At 43.6% G+C, this 21416-nt stretch overlaps 1 protein-coding gene across 2 annotated transcripts in view; it reads left to right on the top strand.

Annotated features, from left to right (window-relative positions):
• The first annotated feature begins 4974 nt into the window (after positions 1-4974).
• BRF1 (BRF1 general transcription factor IIIB subunit) overlaps positions 4975-21416 on the top strand; it is a 175899-nt gene continuing 159457 nt past the window's right edge. Inside the window, exons 1-3 of one of the 2 annotated variants that reach the window (XM_075104103.1) lie at positions 5195-5328; positions 11643-11720; positions 19402-19482. Coding sequence is in view for 1 of the 2 variants with exons in the window: in XM_075104105.1 (XP_074960206.1) it covers positions 5142-5328; positions 19402-19482 (268 nt within the window). In the remaining variant the exon portion in view is untranslated. Of the gene's footprint in view, positions 5329-11642; positions 11721-19401; positions 19483-21416 lie in introns of both variants that reach the window. The other variant, XM_075104105.1, reaches the window with a different exon arrangement.

Genomic DNA, 21416 nt, shown 5'->3' with positions numbered 1-21416 from the left:
TTTCAGTTCAATGAGTAGGTACACAGACAGTTGCTTAAGTAGGCAGTTAGCTGACTGGAATGGTTCTCTGATGGTGAGTATAACATTCATTAATGTTTGAATGAACAAGTCTCAGAATAGAAGGGCTGCAAACAAAGCAGACTTGTATTTTCACAGGAATATTTGCCTGTGTTTACATCCCCAAGTGATGGAGGCCTTTAGTTATTCAGTGCAGAATATAACCGATGCTTCATTAAAAAGTTTCCTCTTAAATGACTGTCCTGAACAGAATATTCAGTGTTCAGACTGTGGCTGGTTAACATTGCACTACTTATCTGGAGGAAGAGTTGCTCTTGTGAAATGGTTCTGATTGAGATAAACTGTAAAACAGGCGTACAAAATCCTGACTGACGTGAAAGTGGTGCGATGGGAGCAACTACTCACCGCTCATTACAGTGCAAGAACTCAGGATTAACAACTGAAATGCTTAGGTCATTTTTAAACTTTTTCACTTGCTATCTAAGTCGTGATACACCCCAAAACACCGGATGTCGTTGATCTTAAAAGCATACACAGATCAAAAACTGATTAAACAATCAGATAAAAAGTCTGCTAGTATGTATTAGCTTTCAGCTCATGAAATCTTTGAGCTGCAGATTGCTAGAAAATAGGAAAGGATATCTATTTTTACCTTGCTTACATCCTTCCTAAAAGCACTCACTGATCAGCTGTGTATCCTCAAGTAGTGTGCTGGCAGGGGAAGATGTTACGAGCAGAATAGCTGGGCAATACGGCTCACAGATTCCAGCGATTTGCTGATGAGAGACTTCCTCACTTGGCAGTAGCTTCTGGATCTTTGTACTCAATATCCTTGGACTTTTTCTCTGCTAATTTCTTGGTAGATTTTCTAATCTACAGTATTTGTGCTTTCTGCTGTCCTCACATCCTGAGAATCGTAGCAGGCACAGATCCTAGGAAGGTAACTGGGAAAGCCATGGGATCTCTGCCACCTACTCAGGGATCAAGGCTCAGCTGGAAAGTGCTGTCTCTGAACAGCAGGGATGTGATTACACAGAGATAAGTTCACGTGTTTGCTGAGCTATTTTACTACATGATTTGACAGATGCCAAAAACTTTTCTTCTCAGAATGTTTTTTCCAAAGCTTTTTAAATTGCCATTTATTGATGAAGGTCATGAAAACAATGGCAGGAAATAAGGAAATAATTAGAAATATGCAGACCAAAAAAAAAAAAGAAAGGAAAAAAAGGAAAATCAGTCTAAGTCTAACCTGCGGGAGCGTGGCAGCTCCTCGACGATTTCGTTTTCCTTGGGTGCCCCCTCGTGTTCATCACTAGTGTAGCCAAATGCATTTGGACTGGCACAAAGTGGCCAGTTGCTGTCACCTTATACGGTTAATCTATTTTGAAATCCTTTATTCCCCCTTCTATCTAGTATCCCTATGACTTCATCTCCAGAGAATCTGCGAGCAAATTTGCAGGTTGAATGCATAATTCATGCCTTATTGTGGACAGTCCAAAGCCAAAGGCTTCTTCTGCTTGTGTTTCATCCCAAGTTATGTGCATATTCAAACTTCTTGAGACGCTTTGGCACTGCTCTTAGGCCTGGTTATAAGGGAGCGATTCCAGGTGAAATGCCAGAGACCTGAGGATGGTCACAGCAGCTGATCAAATCAAGGGATTAAACTTTGTGCCTCTAACTGAAAATCTTTCCCACATGGGCTGGTGCATCGGGAGGCTCAGTCCCAGATGGTTGAGCAATGACCAAAAAGCCAGAGAGTGTCTGGGTTTTCTGTCGTATCTTAAGTGTCTGCTTCACATCATTATATTTACAGAAGTGGACCCATCTCTTGTGGAAGTGCAGTAGTGCCTCATCAGCTTGCTCTAGTATATTCCTTGCTGTGCTGTTCAGCATTTGCAGGAGCGGAGTGGGATTCCCTCACACTCCAACCTGGATTTGTACAGTCCATTTGCATTCTTCCTACTCTTGTATGAGCAGTAGAAAAAAAACCCCATAATCTAATTTTCAAGCAAATAAGAACAGTTCCCCTCTTTGAAACCTCATAAACTAAATGTCAAACACGCACACTCATGGATGGGTTGTATTTGGGGATCCTAGAGACACAGCAGGAAGGAAATTGGTTGGTCTGGGCTAACAGACATCCTGATCACCGCTTTTTGTCACCCTTAGGAGTGAAAATAGGAGCTATGAAATATGAGGGTAGCTGAAATGGAAAACAGCTCCTTTCTGCCTTTTAACTAAAAGGGCAAAACATTGCAGGGAATAGAGTTTTGTCAATACAATTTTTTAATCAATTGGTTCTTACTATGACTTCGGCTTCAGACAATTTACTGAAAGGTTATTATTTTGTTAAACCAAGTGAACTGCATGATGGGTTATTCATTCAGCAGGCTGAATGTTACTGGTCAAAAAGATTTTAGTTAACCCTCTTGCAAGCAGAAAGGACAAAGATCTTACAGAGGTGAAAAATTACTTATATTTTGGCCAGTAACGATCCTAGATAAATGTTTGAAATATTTGAGGGGTATTGTATAAGAAAGCTTTCATGAGTGGGAGGCAAAGGACTTCAGTCTTCAGGACTGGGAACTTATAAGAAGATAAAAATTAAAGCACACTTCCTTCTTCAGTATGACATTAAATGAGCTTTTTTTTGCACAGCAGCTGTGTATTATACTGTCACTAGGGCCCTCTGCTGCTCACATTCGAAAACTCAAGAACTTGTTTGGGACTTCCAGAAAAGGCTTATAACGCTTAAAACAATCAAAACACCAACAATTTTGGAAAGGATGTAAAACTTAAGCCCTCATGGCTCAGGACTATATTAGTCTCCACCTAAGTGAGCCAAGAAAAAGCTTTTTTATGGAAAGGTATTTCAGAACTGCTTGCTGAAGGATTTCTTGTCTTCATCCTGGCCTCTGTCAGAAGCACAGTGTACATATGACAAATAAGCTGATCTGGCTTGACAATTTTTAATTAAAATATTCCTATAGTCAAGGGACTTTGCTGAGAGAGGAAAAGAATTTATTTCATTTATTTCCATTATTGCTAAAAATAATTGTCTATCAGGGATATCATTCTCCCTGACGTTATATTATTTTGTGAGATCACTCTTGGCTGCAGTGGCACTCATTACCTTACCAGCAGCAGGAAGAAGTTCAGGAAGGAAACAAACGCCAGAAACAGAAGGAACCTGAAGAAACCCAAAGTTCTTATTTTCACAAACACATCTCTGAGAACAGAATGAAAAGGACAATAAGAAAGAAGCTAAGCTGTGTATATAGTGGCACAATCTCCATTACAATATTGCTATTTTCCTTTTGCAAAAGCCCAGAACCTGCAAATTTTTAGGTATATGACGTAATTTCACGGCTATGAGATGCTCAGCTTTTTGGATGGAACAATATACCTTTAGTATGTGCCCCGATGTGCCTCTAAATGTGCTGCAGCAAGTCATTTTGTACCATCTATCTGTTCAGTTCATAGGGGTCTATATGTGGTACTTGGCTGCACCCAAGTCATTCGGTGCAACACAGATACTGACATCAGCAAGTTTGTAAGGTGAAAGTTTCTGCTTCTGCATTAACTTACCTGCATATTTCGAAAGCCAACAGATGAAAGTCTATACAAAGATCCAGCTACGGTACCTATTCCGCCCAGTTCCCTTCCCATCTGTGGCATGCCGTGCTAATTCACTACATGCGGGCTGAGTGCTAAAGTGAGCAATAACTTTCTTGGATGAAAACCGAGTTCTTCGATTCAGGAGCTAATAACCAAAAGAGTTACAAAGCACTAGACTTCAACGTTATGCCAGCTTTGTTAGGCGGAGCGTACAGCGCTTTACTGAAACCAATTCATTACGCCTCACAAAACTTCTACCTGTTTTACAGAATGACTGATTTGATCGATGAATTAATCTGTTTTTGAAGTGTAACAAATATTAAACTTTTGAAATGCAAGTATGAGTGTTGTAGCTCCAATTTTATTTGCAGGGAATGCAGGAATCGGCATACGGAAGATGAGAACACAAGGCTCACATTTTTCACTGCATGCTACATATTTTTGCACAACTTTTAATTATTACAGGCTTTACGGGGTTTCAAAAAAATGTACCACTCATCAGATGCGGTGCAGATTTCATTTGTTAGCGATACTATTGTCCTTGAAAATCAAACCCCCTGAATAGGAAGGAGAAAGATTGGCAGAAAGTGTTACCACGCTTGTTTTATTGTACAGAAACCGTGCCATCAATCTAGTCTGGAGTAAGGCTAGGTAACAAGTCTATGGTGAAACGAATCCTGGGGAATTCTCGTGTTCTGTCTGAAGTACAAGACCCATCACTTAAACTGAAACACCCCGGGCCCTGTTCTGCAGAACTGCGAGTACCCAAGCGTGCCGCCCGGCGCCGGCAGCGGCTCACTGCTGGCAGCAGACTACTGTAAAATGGAGGAACGCAAATACAATGCCCGTTTCGAGAGCGCGGCCCGCAGCTGCTCCTCAAGCAGCGCCTCCAGAGACGTCCCCGGTTTCCGGTGGCGGCCTGTGTGTTCCCCCACCCCAGCGAGGCCTCGGCAGCTCAGCTGACAGACGCCCGCGCCTTCCCGCCGCTGCCGGCCCCGGGACGCCGTTCGGTAACGGCCGTCCCCGCCCCAAGGGGGAAGCGAGGCCCCAGCGGGCCGGAGCTCCCCGTGTGGGCGACAGTCACGCCAAGCCCTCGGGCCCTGCTCCGGGTTGACCGGACTCCCCCTCCGCGGCCACGCTGTAGGCCAGGCGGCTGTTTGTTTGCGGATACAGAAGGGAATCCGCAGCACGCCCGGGGGTTACCGCCAAGCCGCCGCCCCCTGGCAAAGCTGGGGCCGGGGCCGGGGCCGAGGCCGAGGCCGGGGCCGGGGCCGCCCCGCCCGCAGTGAAGGCGGGGCCGCGCTGGGCCAAGTCTCGCGAGAGCGGGCGGGGACGGCGTCGCCGCGCTCCTCCCCCTGCCGGTCCCGGCGAGCGAGGCCTGCGCCGAGGCCGGGCCGTGCCGTGCCGCGCCGCTCCGCTCCGTGCCGGGCGGGTGGGAGAGAGGCAGCGGCGGGCAGGGGGCGCGGGCGGCCGGGGCCCGGCCCGGGCCGGGGTCGCCGGACAAGATGCCGGGCGGACGGGTGTGCGCCGCCTGCGGCTGCTCGGAGATCGAGGTGGACGCGGCGCGCGGGGACGCGGTGTGCACGGGCTGCGGCTCGGTGCTGGAGGACAACATCATCGTCTCCGAGGTGCAGTTCGTGGAGAACAGCGGCGGCGGCTCCTCCGCCGTCGGGCAGTTCGTGTCGCTGGACGGTGAGCGGCGGGGCGGGGCGCACGTGCGCCGGGCCGGGCCGGGGGTTGCGGTGCTGTGCGGGGCAGGGGGAGGCGGGGCGGGGGGTACAGGGGCAGTGCTGGGGCAGAGGGTGTGAGGGGGAGTACGGGGCGATGTATGGGGAGAGGATGTTGGGGCGATGGGGCGGCAAGGGGCAGTGCGTGAGAGAGGGTGCTGTGAGGGGCACGGGGGGCAGGGAGGGTGCACGGGGTGAGGTGCTGAGGGCAGTCTGGGCCGGGGGCAGGACGCGGGGGTGCCGGAGAGCGGGGTTACGGGCATGGTGCGTGGGGGTGTGTGTGCTGGGGGAGGTAAGGACAGTGTGTAGTGAAAAGGGTCCTGTGCAAAGGGGTTGCAGGGCCGGGGGGGGACACACAGGGCCCTGTGCAAAGGGGTTGCAGGGCCGGGGGGGAACACACAGGGCCCTGTGCAAAGGGGTTGCAGGGCCGGGGGGGAACACACAGGGCCCTGTGCAAAGGGGTTGCAGGGCCGGGGGGGAACACACAGGGCCCTGTGCAAAGGGGTTGCAGGGCCGGGGGGGAACACACAGGGCCCTGTGCAAAGGGGTGCAGGGCCGGGGGGGAACACACAGGGCCCTGTGCAAAGGGGTTGCGGGGCTAGAACGCGTTGTGCAGAGGAGGAATGGGGATGGTGCGTGTGGGAGATAGTGCTGCACAAAGTGGAAACAGGAGACAGTGCATGGGGAGGGAGACCAGCATGCTGTGCAAGGTGAGACAGAAATGGGGCGTGGGGAGAAATGGGGTGAATGGGGGAAAAAGCTGTGCAAGATGGGAGAGATGCGCTGTGTGGCAGGAGTGAGCACATGAGGGAATGGAGCCCTGCGTGGGGTGGGTGGGTGCATGAGAGGCAGTTTAGGACTCTATGTGGAAGGAGTGGGTGCATGGGGAATGGGGAGGTATGTGAAATTATTTGGGGTAGAGGACAGGCGAGTTGGGTGTTTGATGGGTAGAGGGAGTATGTGGAGGCACAGAGGTAGAGGACAGGCGAGTTGGGTGTTTGATGGGTAGAGGGAGTATGTGGAGGCACAGAGGCAGTGTGATGGAGGAGAAAGAGGCTGGACATGAAAGGTCAAGAGTCTCTTGTGAATAGGTGGGTTGGGGGATTTTTGTGAATGCTCTGGAGGATAAGGCCTGTGTGCCTGGAAAAGGGCCAAGTGAAGAGGAGATGGTGTTTGGAAGGGGGCTGAAGGGAAAGTGGGTGTGGGGAGGATGCAGTGTTTGAAAGGGAGAGAAGGAAAATGGGTGTGGGGAATGTGTATAAGGAGACAAACATAAGCAAGAAGCACGGGAAGGAGTTTAGCAGTGAAACAAGGGGGATTGTATGGCTGTGGGGAAGAGAGAGGAGGTGTGGTGGAGAGGGCAGCACTGCATGTTGGAGTTTTGGAGTTTACTGTAGGCTAGGATTTGTCTGATGCCATTCCTGTCTTCCAACTCATGGTGCTGTGCTGGCATTACTTTTTTTTTTTTTTTAGCTTATGAGCAGCTCTCGTATCCTTCACTTTTTCCTGTACTGATGTGGAGAGTTTGTTTTTAAGGGCTTTTACTGCTTTTTCCCTCCCACCCAAAATTATGCAGGACAGATGGCATGCAAGCTAGAGCCCATTTTGGGATGCCTTTATCCTACAAAAAAAAATATCAAAAGGAAAAGAGAGAATGGCACCATACTGAGGCTTTTTCTTATTCTGGATTAATTGCACAGTACTTTCCTAAGTTTCGTTAAGGAGCCCTTTCCCTTTTGTGGAAGCCCTGAGATGCTGCTGTTGGCTAATCTTTTTTTGCTGGATAGTGCATTAATTCTTTGATCTTGTATAGCTAGTTAGTTACCTGTCATATGTTACTCTGAAAAAATAATTCTAGCACCCATGAAGACAGATAAGCACTGTAAAGAGAGGTGCGTGTGTAAAAGTGGAAATGTAACTGGAGCACATTCTAGCATGCTTATGGTGGCTTTATCTGGCTGGCAAAAGGTGTGGTTGCAGGGGCGTCACTGTGTGTTCACATTGTGATCTAGAAAGTCCCCATGTGTGGTAATGTATGTGTTTTGGTGAAATGTTTGTGGAAACAACAGAACAGGACTTCCAAAGCAATGCTGTTTGTAGATTTGCTAAGTTACTGCAAGGATGAGCTGGAGCCTTATTTCATGCAGTAAATATTTTAAGGAAATTTGGATATTGGGTGGTTTATGCTGGTATAATTCTTTATGTTCCAAACCAGATGCTTCTCTTGTGAATAAGTCTTTTGCTTGACTTAAAGTGAGTGATATGAACTAATCTGAAAAGAGGTACTTGTGCTGCAGTTACAGTGTCTTCATGATGTGTGCTTGTCTACATACAGTGTCTGTATGACACTGATTTTAGTCCTTGGGAATTGGTAGAAAAGCCCTTTCCTGTATAAACAAGACAGAATTTGTGTCTCTGGCTGTGCTGGCTGGAGAATTTCCAATGGAATGTGAATTTTTTTAAGTCAAAAAACATGGACTTCCTGAAAGCAACACTTTCGGGTAAACAATAGCTCTCGGTGACTTTTCTGGTTACCTAAGCACATTTGCATCGAAGTCACCCACTTCTAACACCTTTTGTTGTCATCTTTGTAGCCTCTAGGTCTGTGGCTCTGAGGGATCTCCACTGTCTATGAAATGCCTTGGGCTGAGGCTCCTCAGACAGTCTGGTTGTTCATGGGCAGCCCTACTCTGTGGAGTGTTTGCAGTGCCAGAGCTGCCTCGACCACTGTTTTTGAGACCCTGGCTCTTGGTCAGTAGGGCTGGGTGACTGAGACCAGTGTCTGAGTTTTGCAAGGTGTGAGAGCTGTCAGGTTCTCTGTTGCAGAGCTGGGAGTTGAATGGGGATCTTCATGTCTACCAGAGTTCAGAGCTCCTGGCTGTGCAACAAGATCCCCCAAACCCTTCCAAGATTCACGAGGGCTTCTATTTGTGTACTAATATATGTCAAATAGTTAGAGATACTTTTGTTCATTATTTGTTTTCATCTTCATCATAAGCAAAAGGGAATGGAAAGCACTGAGATACTGTTACTGACTCTTCTTTGGGACATCTAGCAAGACCTTTTGTTTTGCCAAGCTGCATGTGAAGGATTCAGAATCTGGCATTTGTTTGCTGCAGGAGGAAGAGTCCTGCGCTTCTCTTTATTAATACAAAGTGGCCTGTCTAGATCATGCCAAGTCCTTGCTAATAAGCCCAGCAACCTCACTATAAAACATGGGAAATCCTGTCTTTTCTTCTCTCAGGGTTGGAAGAAGGTGTGAAATCACAGCTGAGTTTTTCCGGACAGTATTTACATTCAGCTATCAATGTCCCTTGTGTAGGAAGCCACAGCCTCAAAGCTGATGCCTTTCACAGCGAAGTTTGGTATAGCCAGTGTAGCCAGTGTTTTCCAGTGCAGGTGTGTGAGTCTGTCTCTTTCCATTGCTTTGACAGTTTTAACAACGGAGTATTGGTGTGATGAGAAAGTGTGGGCTTGTGCTTGGATATGGTGAGAGATTTTCCTTTGTTACTGCACAAAGGTTTGGGGAGATGCCAGCTGGTAAGTCTGTTGGACAGAAGGGTGGAAGCAGTGATGGACAAAATAGGTGGTCGTACAGGTAAATAAGGGGGAAGAATATTTTTTGGCAGTGTTGTGTCTTGCAGATCTTTTGGAGCTTTCTAAAAAAGTCAGTAAGTGGACAAAGCAGATAGTTGGATTTGCAAAGGGAGGTCAGCAAGGTCCTTCACTAGAAGCTTTCAAAGGATTTGAGCTGTCATGGATAGCGGAAGGTCATTACTGAGCAGAGTAACTACTCAAAATGATTAGAAACATAGACTAGAAATAAGTAAGTCTCCTGAAGGAGGTGCCAGTGAAGTTTCGTAGATTCTGGGCTGATGATCTGGAAAACAGGTGAATAGTGAGTTAATGAGGTTTCCTGGCAACACTAAATTATTTTGGGTAGCAAGGTCTGTAGAAGGACCTGTTGCTCTTAGTAGCTGGGTAGTAGGATAGCAGGTGGGATCGAGAATTGCAGTGAGAGTTAAGGCTGTTCCTTTCTGCCACTTGTGGGGTGGTAGCATCTGGACTAGCTAGTATAAGTTGGGAGGGAGATCGCGAGGTCTTAATGGATAGCTCTGTAAAAATGCTTGGCACAATGTTTGCTTGCAATACAAAATAAACAGAGTGGGAAGGGGAATGTTAGAAGCTATCAGGGAAAGGATGGGACAGCATATACATTGTTACACATCCACAGCACTATCTGCAACTTAAATACTGTGTGCAGCTCTGGTGTGTTTCTCTTTCTTCCCCTTCTTCAAGGAAACCTCTAATAGCACTAGAAAAGGTAGAGGAATACGGGGTGATCAAGAGGAGGGCTTCTTGAAGAGCTTCTCTGTAAGAATGACTGAATAGACTCAGCCTCTTCAGACTGGAAGAGACTTGATTGAATGGGGACATAGTAGAGGTCTGTAAATACAGTAGAATAACATGGCATGGATGAGCAGTTGTTTGGTATCACATAATGCAAAAAATGGAGTGCTAGGAAATCTAGCTGCTAGATTATTTTAAAGGTAGCAAGTAGGAGGGTTTTTTGTTTGTGTTATCCTTCCCTCTCCCCCCTGCCCAAAAAAAACCCCAAAACAACAAACAAACAACAAAAAAAAAACCCAAACCACAATATAATTAAATTGTGAATCTTAAGTTGTGGATGTTAGAAGTTTGCATGAGTTAAAAAATGATGGGGCAAATAGAGTACAAATGTGTCACGGCCATTAAAACAAATACTCTCTCTGGCTCAGGAAGTCCTTGAGCCACAGATCTCTAGACTGTGGGAGATTATGTGAGAGAAGTATCACGACAAGCTTTCCTCCTATGTGTTGTGTTCACTTGTAGGCATGTATATTAATGGACTTTACCATTCAGAAGTAGGATACTGGACTAGATGGTCCTTCGGTCTGACTTGGCACAGCTGTTCTTTTGAGTCTTCAGAGGAAGATCATGCTCTTTGAACTCTACAAAGATGCTTTTGAGGATTTTGGCCATTGTTTTAAAACTCGTCCAAGAAGTGGAGGACTATGGTTTTGCAGCATAAAGTGTAGGTGTCCCTAGGTAGTAATACTGGGGTGTTTTCAGCTTGTGTTTTGGGAAGTAGTGAGCACAAAACTCCTCTGACTTTGACAGTTATATACATATGTTGACTCTTGAAAACGCTTAGGTAATTCTTTTGATCTCTTTGTGAGAAGTTGGTAGTAGGGATATTTAAAATTGCAGGAGTCTGTGATGTGGTGTCCAGAAATCTAAACTGCAAGGTGAAGATTTATTTAGGGTAAGGCTTTTGAAGTTGCACATGCAGTACTTTGTAATAAGGACCATGAAATCTTCCCTGGTGGTGGCTGGGGCATATACGAGGAGATAGCATGCTTATATAAATACAGAAGGAGAGAGCTAGGCCATCCCAGTCCTGTGAGATGCCCTTTGGACATGGGCATGACCTATTTGTCTTGATATAATAACACCAATGCACTTCGTTGCCATGGTCTTGGAGGAAATGGAGGATATAATAGCAAGCTAGCCCAATCCCACAATTCTTTTTAATGCTGCCTGTCTTGGGGAGTGGCAAGTCATCTCTTCTTGTGAGGTACCTGTCACTTGCTGGGTCATGAGCTGGTAAGTTCTTTCACTAGCAAAGGAATACCTTCTTTATGCTCCAGAAGGGGACCACTGTGTATCTCTTTACTGATCATCTGAGAGGAAAGTCCTCACAAAGCGCAAGCTTGTGAAAGCTTTGATAGGCCCTGTACTGGTCTGGTTAGTTGTAATTCTTAATTCTGTTGCAAGTGGTCACAGTCAGGTAAGAGACCAGCCTTAACACTTAAACCCTGGGCATATTATTTCCTTGAAGCTTGTGAAGGCCATGTGTTGAAATTGAGTTTCTGAGCTTGACTGATTTGACCCTGGATAAGTCAGACACTAGTAGAAAAGGGTTGTCATGCATATTTGAGCTCCAAGAACGCTGTTAATTGCACAGAAAAATGTTTGAGGCGTGTGCTTTTCCTAGTTGAGTTTAGTTTTGAAGAATAACTATCCACCTTCTAACTGATAACCAGTTCAGACTCTCTCAAATGAGCCAAAAGAGGTTGTTTGCTGTGGCTTCTTGCCAGATTTGGGGAGAATTTGAATTAAAATTCCTCATTCTGCTAACTGGAATGAAAGCATCTTGCTTTTTTTTTCCTTTCATACCTAAGTTCTTAACAGAATCCCGTTTGAATGCTACGTTTCTCCTTCTCCATTATACTGTAGTTGCACCCTGGAAGACGGATCTCCACCGAGCCCTTCGCTAGTTTGCATCGGTTTTATGGCAGCTGCTTTTGCAGAAAGGCAAGTTAAAGTTTTGCACTGTGTTTGAAGGTGGCGAATTCTCCAATGACTCTTTCACTGTGTCTGGGTGGGAGTCCCCTGTCTTATGGTAGTTGTTGGGAGAAACTGTTTTCACAAGTATTTTCCCTGAGGCTGACAGGAGAAAAACAAAATATGAAGCGGAAGAGTGAGGGGAGGAAAGCTCAGCACGGTGCAAAACCTGATAGTCCAGAACTCCCATCAGGTTTTTGTTAAAAGAACCTGAGAAAGTGGAAGTCTAGGACTTCATTCTGACACTACTCAAGAAGAAAACAGTCCTACCAGAGAAAGCTGATGTGCAGGCAGTGCAGCAGCAAGCTGGAAGACACAACTGAGAAAATACAGCATGAGAAAAGGGTACTGCAAGGCATACCGAGCTTGCGATCCTGAAACATGTTGTGTCTGGGGAAGCTCAGCTTCTTTTGTTCCAGAAATCACCTTTAAATGCTTAGTAGTAAGTTGAGAAAAATAGCATCCGATAAGCTCCTTGAGCGCAAACCATAAGGCAGTCTGGAAACCTGCCCTCTAGAAGTGTTGGGGATCTCCATGTGTGCAGTGCAGTGGCAGGAGAGCTGCCTACTACTCCAGGCGCTGCTGTCCCTTGCTGTCCCTGACCAGCTTCTCCCTGAGGCTCTCCTCACACTGCCCATGGCCCTGGACCCCATGTCAGACCGCCGGGCACGCCAGCCCCTGCCCCCATGATGCTGCATCAAGGCTGGTCCCCAGCTCCCCGCATTCCTGTTCTGCCTGGCCTCAGCCCGTCCCTGTGGCCCTGCCCAGCCACCCCAGGGATGTGTCTGACCCTGGTTCCCTTTGTTGGGCCTGATCCTGACCCCCATGTGCGGGCTGTCATCCCACCTGGCCTCAGCCCACCCCTGGATCCATAGAGGTGCTTGATGCCCCAAGCTGGGGCTGCCCCTGGCCTGCTATGGAGTTTGGGGTCACATGTCTAGTAAAAATTTAAACCAGATTTATTTTTCAGAAGCTTTTAGCTAGCTCTTGCTTAGTGTGTGTGTCTTCCCCAACCTGTTGGGGCTGCCTGTTTTTTAGCAACCCTAACCTGTTTGGGTTTGCCTGTTTTTACAAAACTGACAGAAACCTTGCAGTTCTGAGAACTCTGTCCTCCTCTCAGGTTTGTCTGAAAGTGGGCAGAGGGAGGAGAGTGGTGGGCAATGCTGCTGTGTGTGCCATTTTCCCCAGGTTAAACAGGATTAAAAAAAAGAAGGTTGGCGTAATGGAATGCAGCCTCTGTAGTCTGAGGTGTCAGAGCTGTGGGATGGAGGAGACAAGCTGGTGGAGCCAGGGGCACTTATTAACTCCAGATAAGACCTACAGGATATTTCGTCCTCATGCATGTTGTGGAGAGCCTCAGTAGGATGGTTATGGAGTGATGGTAGGCTGGCCACCAAAGTGGGATTCTTGCCCCACAGGACTTACCTTGCTTTTGGGATGTGAGGTGGATGAACATCGCTAGTGTGTCTGTGCGAGACTGAAGAGCGTGACTGTCTTGAAACAGGTTTACTGTTTTGTGTTTGTTTACTTGGATTTTCTATTTGTTTTGGTGGCTTTTGATTTAAAAATATGTAGTAAACTAAAAATGCATATTCTTTAAATGCCAAGTTGGCATTTATTATCTGAGATTTACAACAACAGGTATGAATTAGGCTTTTAACTTAGTCTTAGTGACTAAGCCAGGAGGTTTTAGGGTGGTGACAACTATACAGACACAGTCATAGAAATGGGAGGCTGCAAGGGGCATTGACAGTCCAACTTCAGCATCGAGTCAGGATCATGTAGAGCTCATGGCTCTTGTACAGCATACATACATTAAGACTCCATCTACAAATGTACATGAGTTTGCAAGATACATTTTTCTTATCAGCTTCAATTTAGTTACTTGTGGAAAGCTACCTGCTCGCTTCTGCTCATAGGGCAAAATGAAAGCTGTGAACTAGTAGCCCTTAACACGCTACCATGTGTTTGTTAAAACTTCTAGTGTAGGAGGGTCCACAATGCTTGTAAGTAGACCGTTTAAAATGTTAGAATGTCAAGAAAGTTTCTTCCTGCTAATGCACATCTTTTGTTTTGCAAAGTACCTTTGCAATGCAAGTAAATTATAAGCAACAGGGACCCATTTGCACTGCCATAGATGTTAAACGTGTATTTTTACTGTGCAGCGTTCCTTGACAAATTTAGTTTAGTTTACCCTTTAATAAAACTATGGGATGCTCTGTTTTTCAGGTGTACCTACGGAAAGTTACTGAAGGGTTTTGTATATACTATTTTATCCTTAAAAACTTCAGGATGGTTTTTCATCTAGGAGTGTGAGCTACAAAACCTCAACTGCAGAACTTGTCTGGGGTTTGCCTTGATTGAAGTATTTCAGTCTTCTGGGGTTTGTGAAAATGGAAAGTTATAGTCAGCGAACTTTAAAGAAGAGATGGACTAACTACAGGGAGGAAAAAGCTTTCATAGAATTTCAGCTAAGGTTACTAGCCATTCATCTTCTATGTCTTTTTTCTCCTCTAAAACTTTGAGATGGACAATTACTGTCACAGAAAGTACTAGCGAGGCAGCTGGTAAAGAGGATGAATGGTGTGTCTGTATCAGATTCTGTGTTTTGCTCTGGTTGGTTCTTAGTACAATGCAGGATTCTTCTGTTTTTCAATATTACAAAAGTAGGAGTAGGGGTTTTGGTTTTATTTGGTAGTTGTTAATTGACTTCCATGTAGTCTATATTGATAGACCAAATCCTGACAAAATATTTTTTTGTAGTGCAGCCTCAAGCAGTCCTGAAGTGGGTTCCACCCGTAATACACACACTGAACTCGAAAACACTGGGTACTGAAAAGTGAAAATAGTGTTAATGTCAGCAAAATTCGTCTTACTTGTGGCCCAGATTTCTGGAGGTGGCGCTAATTAATGGTTAATTTTAAGTTATGTAGAGTGGTCACGATGTAATTTGCAACACAGAAGAAAATATGGATATGCTGGATTTGCAGAGCTTTTTGGGAAATCCCAAAGAGTATTTACCTGGTTTACTTGGTACTAGGTTTTCACATTACAAAACTAATTCATAGTCATGCTGTGTTGGGAAGGAAGAGGGGTAACCTGCATCTACTTCATGCAAAAAATAATTACCTGCTATGCGTTTTAGTGAGATGAACTGAATCAACTGATTTTTGCTTCTCTTCTAAAATCCTCCAGGTGGCAATCTTGCATCAGAGTTAAGCACATAGTGTTTTTTTTCTGGCATTGAGTCTTTAATATGCTGTCCTTGTGATGGCAACAAATGCTTGCTTGCAGCACTGTAGAATATACTGCTGCCAGTTGTGAAAATGCTGAATCTTGCACGTAACTTGGACACAGGCTGGTTTCATAGACTTGTGCAGCCCTAGACTTGGGCGTGGTGGATGCAACAGTATATTTATCTCTTTGGTTGGTAGTTATGAAAATAAGTCCATAGATAGCTAGTTATGATGGAGTAGATTAAAAGTTTGTCTGTGTAAGTTTATTCAGCAGTAGCATTTTGGCAGGCTGTGGTGTGTGCAGATCTGTGAACTCGCCTGCAAAAACGACTGAGAAGAATTATTTCAGCTACAGACTTCAGTAGTTTTGTGTGCTCAGAAAACTTTAATCATATTTTGCTATTGTACGCATGAATTGTAATGGGGCACTGACTCTCCTTTTGACTTTTATAGTCTAACTTAAGTAGGAAGCTCATTAATTCTTTTATATTAAGTTATCTAGTCTACCCTGATTATGAAACTGTTGGTGTGATGCTGTTTGCACTCTTCACCAGACCCAGGTTTTATGTTTGGTCTGTAAATATGTGGGTTTTCAACTGAAGGTTTTTCTTCTACCTTGTGCTAGAGAAAGGGCTGGTGTTTTTTCAGTTTTAATTTCACAGGGAAGGGTTTTGGTAGGACTGGTCCTATCAAAGAGCACATACACTTCAGTTCAAGTTGCAAGCAGCTTCATTCCCTGTCTTCACTTGCTCATTTATGTAGAAGAAACACAATCCATAACACTGTGACTGAAGCTGTTTTTTCTCTGGGTGTTGAATCTGACATTCAGCATGATGCTAGCTCTCAGAAAAGTGCCCTTTAAGCTGCAGATGCCTGAGTGGCTGCTTTTTGCCTCCTCTGTATGGAGGGACGTGATAAGTGCTGTTCCTGCTATCTGTTGTCTTTTTGTTGCTGTTCAAGGTTATCACAGACTTCAGGCTTTGCTTGCTCCTCTTACTGCTTGAGGAACATTTTTGTAGAGAAGTCAAGTGATGTGACTTCCTTTGTTAGTGAGTCAGTGGAGCAAAACAGAAATGGCCAAGGTGCCTGGGTCTGACCCTGCACACAGCAGCTGTGCCTGAGACTGGGCAGCAAGGAGCAGATGTGGGGATGGTTGCTCTTGGCTGCCTGAGGGGCTGCTAGTGTAGTTCAGCTCTTGAGTAAGGCAGGTTATAGGCTGGGTCTGGACCTGCCTAAACTTTGAGTATCACCAAGTTTCCAGGTATAGGATCTCCTGCATCTTCAGTTCTCTTCTTTTGATGCACTGTAGTCCACTGAGAGGACCACAAAAAAATTGAGTAGCAGTACTTTTGAGCTGCCTAACACATCTCTCCACACCTTCTGTTGTCCAAAATTTCATCTAAGTGTCCAAAGCTAACTTGAAGATGAGAGGAGGTTCAATTAGGCAAAGCTGAGATTGTGAGTTAGTTTCTAAGAATGATCAGTAGATGACAACACACCTTGGGAGGTGCCACCTCACGAAGGAGGGTGTTTGAGTTGGCTTAGGGAAATGTTAGTGTTAATGTTGAAGATTTGGCAGGCAGTACTTGCAGACACCAAATACTTCTTGGATATGTTTTTGTATGTCTTGAAAGCTGAATATGAAAATGCAAGAGCCTGTTTAATTCACTTTTGAAGTTGTAAAGGGGAAAATGGAAAAGGTCAAGAAATTTAAAAGTTTCAGTTAAGCTGGGATGTTAATTTGGTTGTGCCTAGGATTGCTGTTCCATTACTTTGTACTTTTTAAATGACTAGCTTTGTTGGGATTTTTGTCTTTAAATGAATTTAATGATTTCACAGTTCCCTTTTTTTAAGAGTTTATCTTTTTATTACCCAGCTGAACAGTTGTGTTAATGAGTTTGGTTTGCATTCTGCTTGTAAAGATTAAAGCTGATGGTGAGACTTCATAGTCCATGGCAACATTAGTTTGCAGTTCTGAGGGTGTAAGTGCTCAACAGTCTAGTTTTCTGTCAGTTCTCAAAGCCAAATGCTAATTAGAGATGTACAGTCTTTCCAGTTAACTTGCTGAGAAATGGGCATATAAATTCTGATAGCAGAATTTGTCTTGCAGATAGCTCTGCTAGTATCTGCTGCAGACTCTATAGCTTGGAAGGAAATTACTTTTATGTACAACGTTGTATCTTGATGTCCAAAGAAAAAAAGTCTTAACAAAATTGCTGAAATCTCAGCTTAATTTTGTTTGTATTCTTTCTGGATTTTAGCTTCAGAGTAAGTTACATTATTTTGTTAATAGTATTGTTTATCACTACTCTAAGATTGTTTTTGCATAAGCTTTTTAGAAGCAACAGGGAAACCTGTGAAAGAGTAGTGTAGCTCCTTTGACAATGATAATCCATTACAGTTCAGTATTTTCATGTACTCAAAGATAGAGGGGACTGAAAAGCATAGCCTTTGTGCACAGGAAAGGGCAACGGTGCCTTTGACACAAGTGTGGGATGAGCCAGCTATCTCCAGCCCGCTCTGTGGCTTGTTCCTGCACTTGCCCGGCAGTTGACGGCCTCCTCCCCTGTACTGATGCTTGAGTGCATGCTCTCCTGCTGTAAATCAGACAAGTGAGGTACCCTGTCATAAAGCAAACCATAAAACAACAAAAAAAGGAGGGCAGGAGGCAGAATTTCTGAAGTTAGATTTGCTGCTGAAGAAAAGGAACATAAAAACATTGCCACTTCAGATATATTTTTTGTTAGGTAAACCATTCTTATTAAATGTACACCAGAAATGTTGTGTGCTAGGGTAGTTTGGTCACCTCTCTCTGTTTTGCCTCATCAGTCTGTTTTGCAGCATTTGTGGAAATATAAGACTTTACCTATAGGAATGGCAAGGAGACATTGCTGTCTATAATAGTCTGGAGCACATACAGTTGGGAGAGTTGCCTCTATATCCAGTGTGGAGGTCACCATTGAATATTTTTCATTTCTAATTGGGATGTTGAACTGAAGTACTTAAGCTGTGGGGCACTTATGTGAGAACTTCTGGTTATTGCTTGTTGAAAGGATCTGTTAATGAGGTGAAGGTGAAGTCGATTTCTGTTGTGGATAGCACTGGAAACCTAATTTAAAGGTTGTACAGAAAATTAAGCTTTGAAGGCTTATAGACAATAATTCTTTGGCAATATTAGCTTTTTGTGGTGGTTTGGTTTTTTTCTCTTTTTTTTTTCTTCTCAGTATAGATGTATATTAAATGTAGCTGAGAGAAGACTAGCTGAGAAAGACTAGTAGGAGGGAACAACTTAGGTCACAGTTTCTCATCACTTGTACCTGCTACAGAAGTATCTTATTCACGTGTGTAGGAGAAATGTCCTGAATTGCTTTCAAGTGACACTTCACTCCTCTGTTTCTATCCCAAAGCCATTCTAATTTGCTCTAGAGAACTGGTATAAGATGAGAAAAACATAGCTACAAGAACTTGAGGAAACACTCTAGGCATCATGGGGAACAAGATCACTTTTTTCCCCTCTGAAGAGCAGACTACCGGAATTAAGAAGTCCAATTACTAAAAAATTACTTGTTTTCAGTCCTGTGCAGTTTAGATGTTTGGTCTCACTGTTAAGCTGATAGATCTGAATATCCTGCTTGAGGTAGCCTGACTTTTTTTTATTTTTTAATCCTGCTTTAGTGGGAGACTATTTTTGTCCTTGTTAGTTTAATTCCCTGTACTGCAAGATTGATTTGTACGAGTAGTTCCTCTGACTCCCAGAAGACTCTGCGTTCAGGCTCTTCAGCATTGGCAAGGATGCATAAACCAGCCTCCAGTTTATGCTAATTTACAACTCAGACTTGTTTTAGCCTCCAACCTTTCATCGTGTAAATGTAGCAGTGTCAGACTTGCAGTTTTTGTAGCCTAAGCATCACTTTTTGTGCCTAATGTTAAACTCAAGTTATCTTAAAATAAGTGTTATGCCTGCAGTAGCCAACGCAGTCATTATTGAATGCCAAATGTGGTTTATGTTCTGTAGTGCCAGTAATTAGCTATTAAAATTCTGTATTGAATATTCTTCAGACAAAAAATATTAACTAAATAGTTTCATCATTTACTCTGGGAAATATTTTACAAAATTGGTTTTCATGTTCTGCCGAAAATAGAGGTTGCAACATTTTTGTGCGTTCTTTGGAGCCGAGATGGGGAGGGCTTGTGGAGCCATGTAATTCTTATGGTACTCCAAGGAAGAAATAAATTGCGCAGGATTTGTACTTGATGTCTTAAGCCTTTCAAGCACTTCTGTTGCCCTTCTTAATGTAACTTGGCATGCTGTAAATTATACAGATACTGAATATAGTAGCACAATAAGTTTTCTTTTATTATTTTAATACAGTTATTGCATTTTACATGTCTGTCTTTCCCCCTCCCCTCTGTAGGTGCAGGCAAAACACCGACTTTAGGAGGAGGATTCCACGCCAATCTGGGAAAGGAGTCACGAGCACAAACTCTACAGAATGGTACTTGCAAGCTTTAGTGTTGTCGAGATTACTTTTTTCCTTAAATAATATGGTTGATTACAATTAATTTTTAGTTTTGAATGTAACCTCAAAACCTTGGCAGGCCACTCATTAGTCAGTAGACAAGTCTGCATAGTGCTGATTTTACTTTGTGCTCTCATTTGGTTGTTATACCTGATTTATGAGGTCAGGTTGCTGGCTGACAAAGGGTAATGGCACCTGACAACACTCTTGTATTTTAAAAGTGCTTTTTCAAGGTTGACATACCCATTGCACCTTTTATTATCTGTTAACCTATTGTGGCTTTTTATTAGTTTTCAGGGTTCTTGAAATGCTTTATGCATGTTTATTTTTAAGCATAATTGTTCAAATGCTTTTGTTTTTATGCAGTATAAGTGTGAGATAATGCATATATTTATGCACACTTAATAATATGTGACTGAACAGAGGGGGAAAATGGAAAATATTTTTTTTTTTAGTCTAGAGAATATTTAAATAAATATTATCATTACATGCTGTACATTTTAATTGAGATCTACATAGTCTACACTCTTTAAAGAGGGTGAATAAAACCAGCTTTTATTCTAGAAACAGAACGGTTTTCCAATTTCAGTTGCTGTTACTCATATCAATGGACAGGAGTTGTCATTTTTTGGCTAATTAATACTCTTGTCTCATGACTCTTGGAGATGACAGCTGATGGACTGTCATATCAAAGACTCAGAAGCTGACATGTAATTAACCAAGGGCTGTAGATGGGTTTTACTGATATGGTGCTCATTTGGGGGAGATATTTTAGAAAGTGGTATTTTCCTAAATTTAAGTCTTGTATTTGCAGCTCAAACACAGAAAATCTTGGCTGCCTGCATAGGTATACAAAGGGAAAGATTGATCTGCTGTTATATCTGCAAGGTATAGAAAGGTTAAGATTGATCTGTGTTATTGAAATATAGCCAGATTGCTTCGCTCAGCATTATTCGGCTGATTTATATACAGATTGTTTTATATAAATGTTTTACTCAGCTGTTTGTACTGAACAGTATTGAGCCCTGCTTGTTTGGCAGAGTAAGGCTCATACTTTATGTGAGCTTATTTCAGTGTCAAGTCCAAAGTTACTATCTTAGGGGTTTTAAAAATGCCTGTATAAAGTGGAACCTGTATAAAACCACTAGAACACCTTTTACAATTTTTGAAGTTTGTCTTTGGATGAAGGCACTTTAATCAAAACTGTAATTTTGCACAGGCATTTAAAAAATAAATTGGCTTGTTATGCATAAGGACTGCCCAGTTCCTTGTCTTTAATTGTAGAAAAGTAAAATGCTGAAGGGAGAAAATGCTGTTCTCTTGCTTCTTGGAGTGTTTGAATCCTTCAGAAGCCCTCTTGGTTATGCTGAAAGATGATCGCAATTAAAGACAGTGTAGGCGTTTTTCTGGAATCTAAACATGGATTCTTTCTTGGATGAGTGTTTGCTGGGGAATATGTCTGAGCACCTTCCTTCCCCACAGCTTTTGTGCGTGGGGCCTCCCAAATCATATACAATGATTCTGACTTGGCTAAAGTCTATCAGCATCATATAAAAGAAATTATATTTGCTTGAGATGAAATCATCTCCCAAACAGTTTGAAACAGGAAAATAATTTGTCTTATTACCTCTATCTGGCTGAGGCTCTTCACAGGTTTTCTTCTTTTTGTGGCTATCCTTTATAAGGGAAAAAACTGTTTGGTCTTTGATTTCTGTAGCCAACCTGCATTTGTCCTGCTGCCAATCTGTTTCTGGAAAAGTTCTTTTCAGTGAGTTAAGTGATGTTCTCGCTCAGACCCAGGCATGACAACAGCAGCTGATATTTCAGGTAGAGCAATTGATGTTTGAAAGGCTTTTCTTTCTGCAGCTGCATAATGAGCTAGTTGTCGGCTGCATTTGTTCACACTTTTA

Source organism: Phalacrocorax aristotelis, chromosome 9 (assembly GCF_949628215.1).
Source record: "Phalacrocorax aristotelis chromosome 9, bGulAri2.1, whole genome shotgun sequence".
Lineage (NCBI taxonomy): Eukaryota > Metazoa > Chordata > Aves > Suliformes > Phalacrocoracidae > Phalacrocorax > Phalacrocorax aristotelis.
The sequence above is the reverse complement of the archived record's forward strand: the minus strand, read 5'-3'. Positions and strand labels throughout refer to the sequence as shown.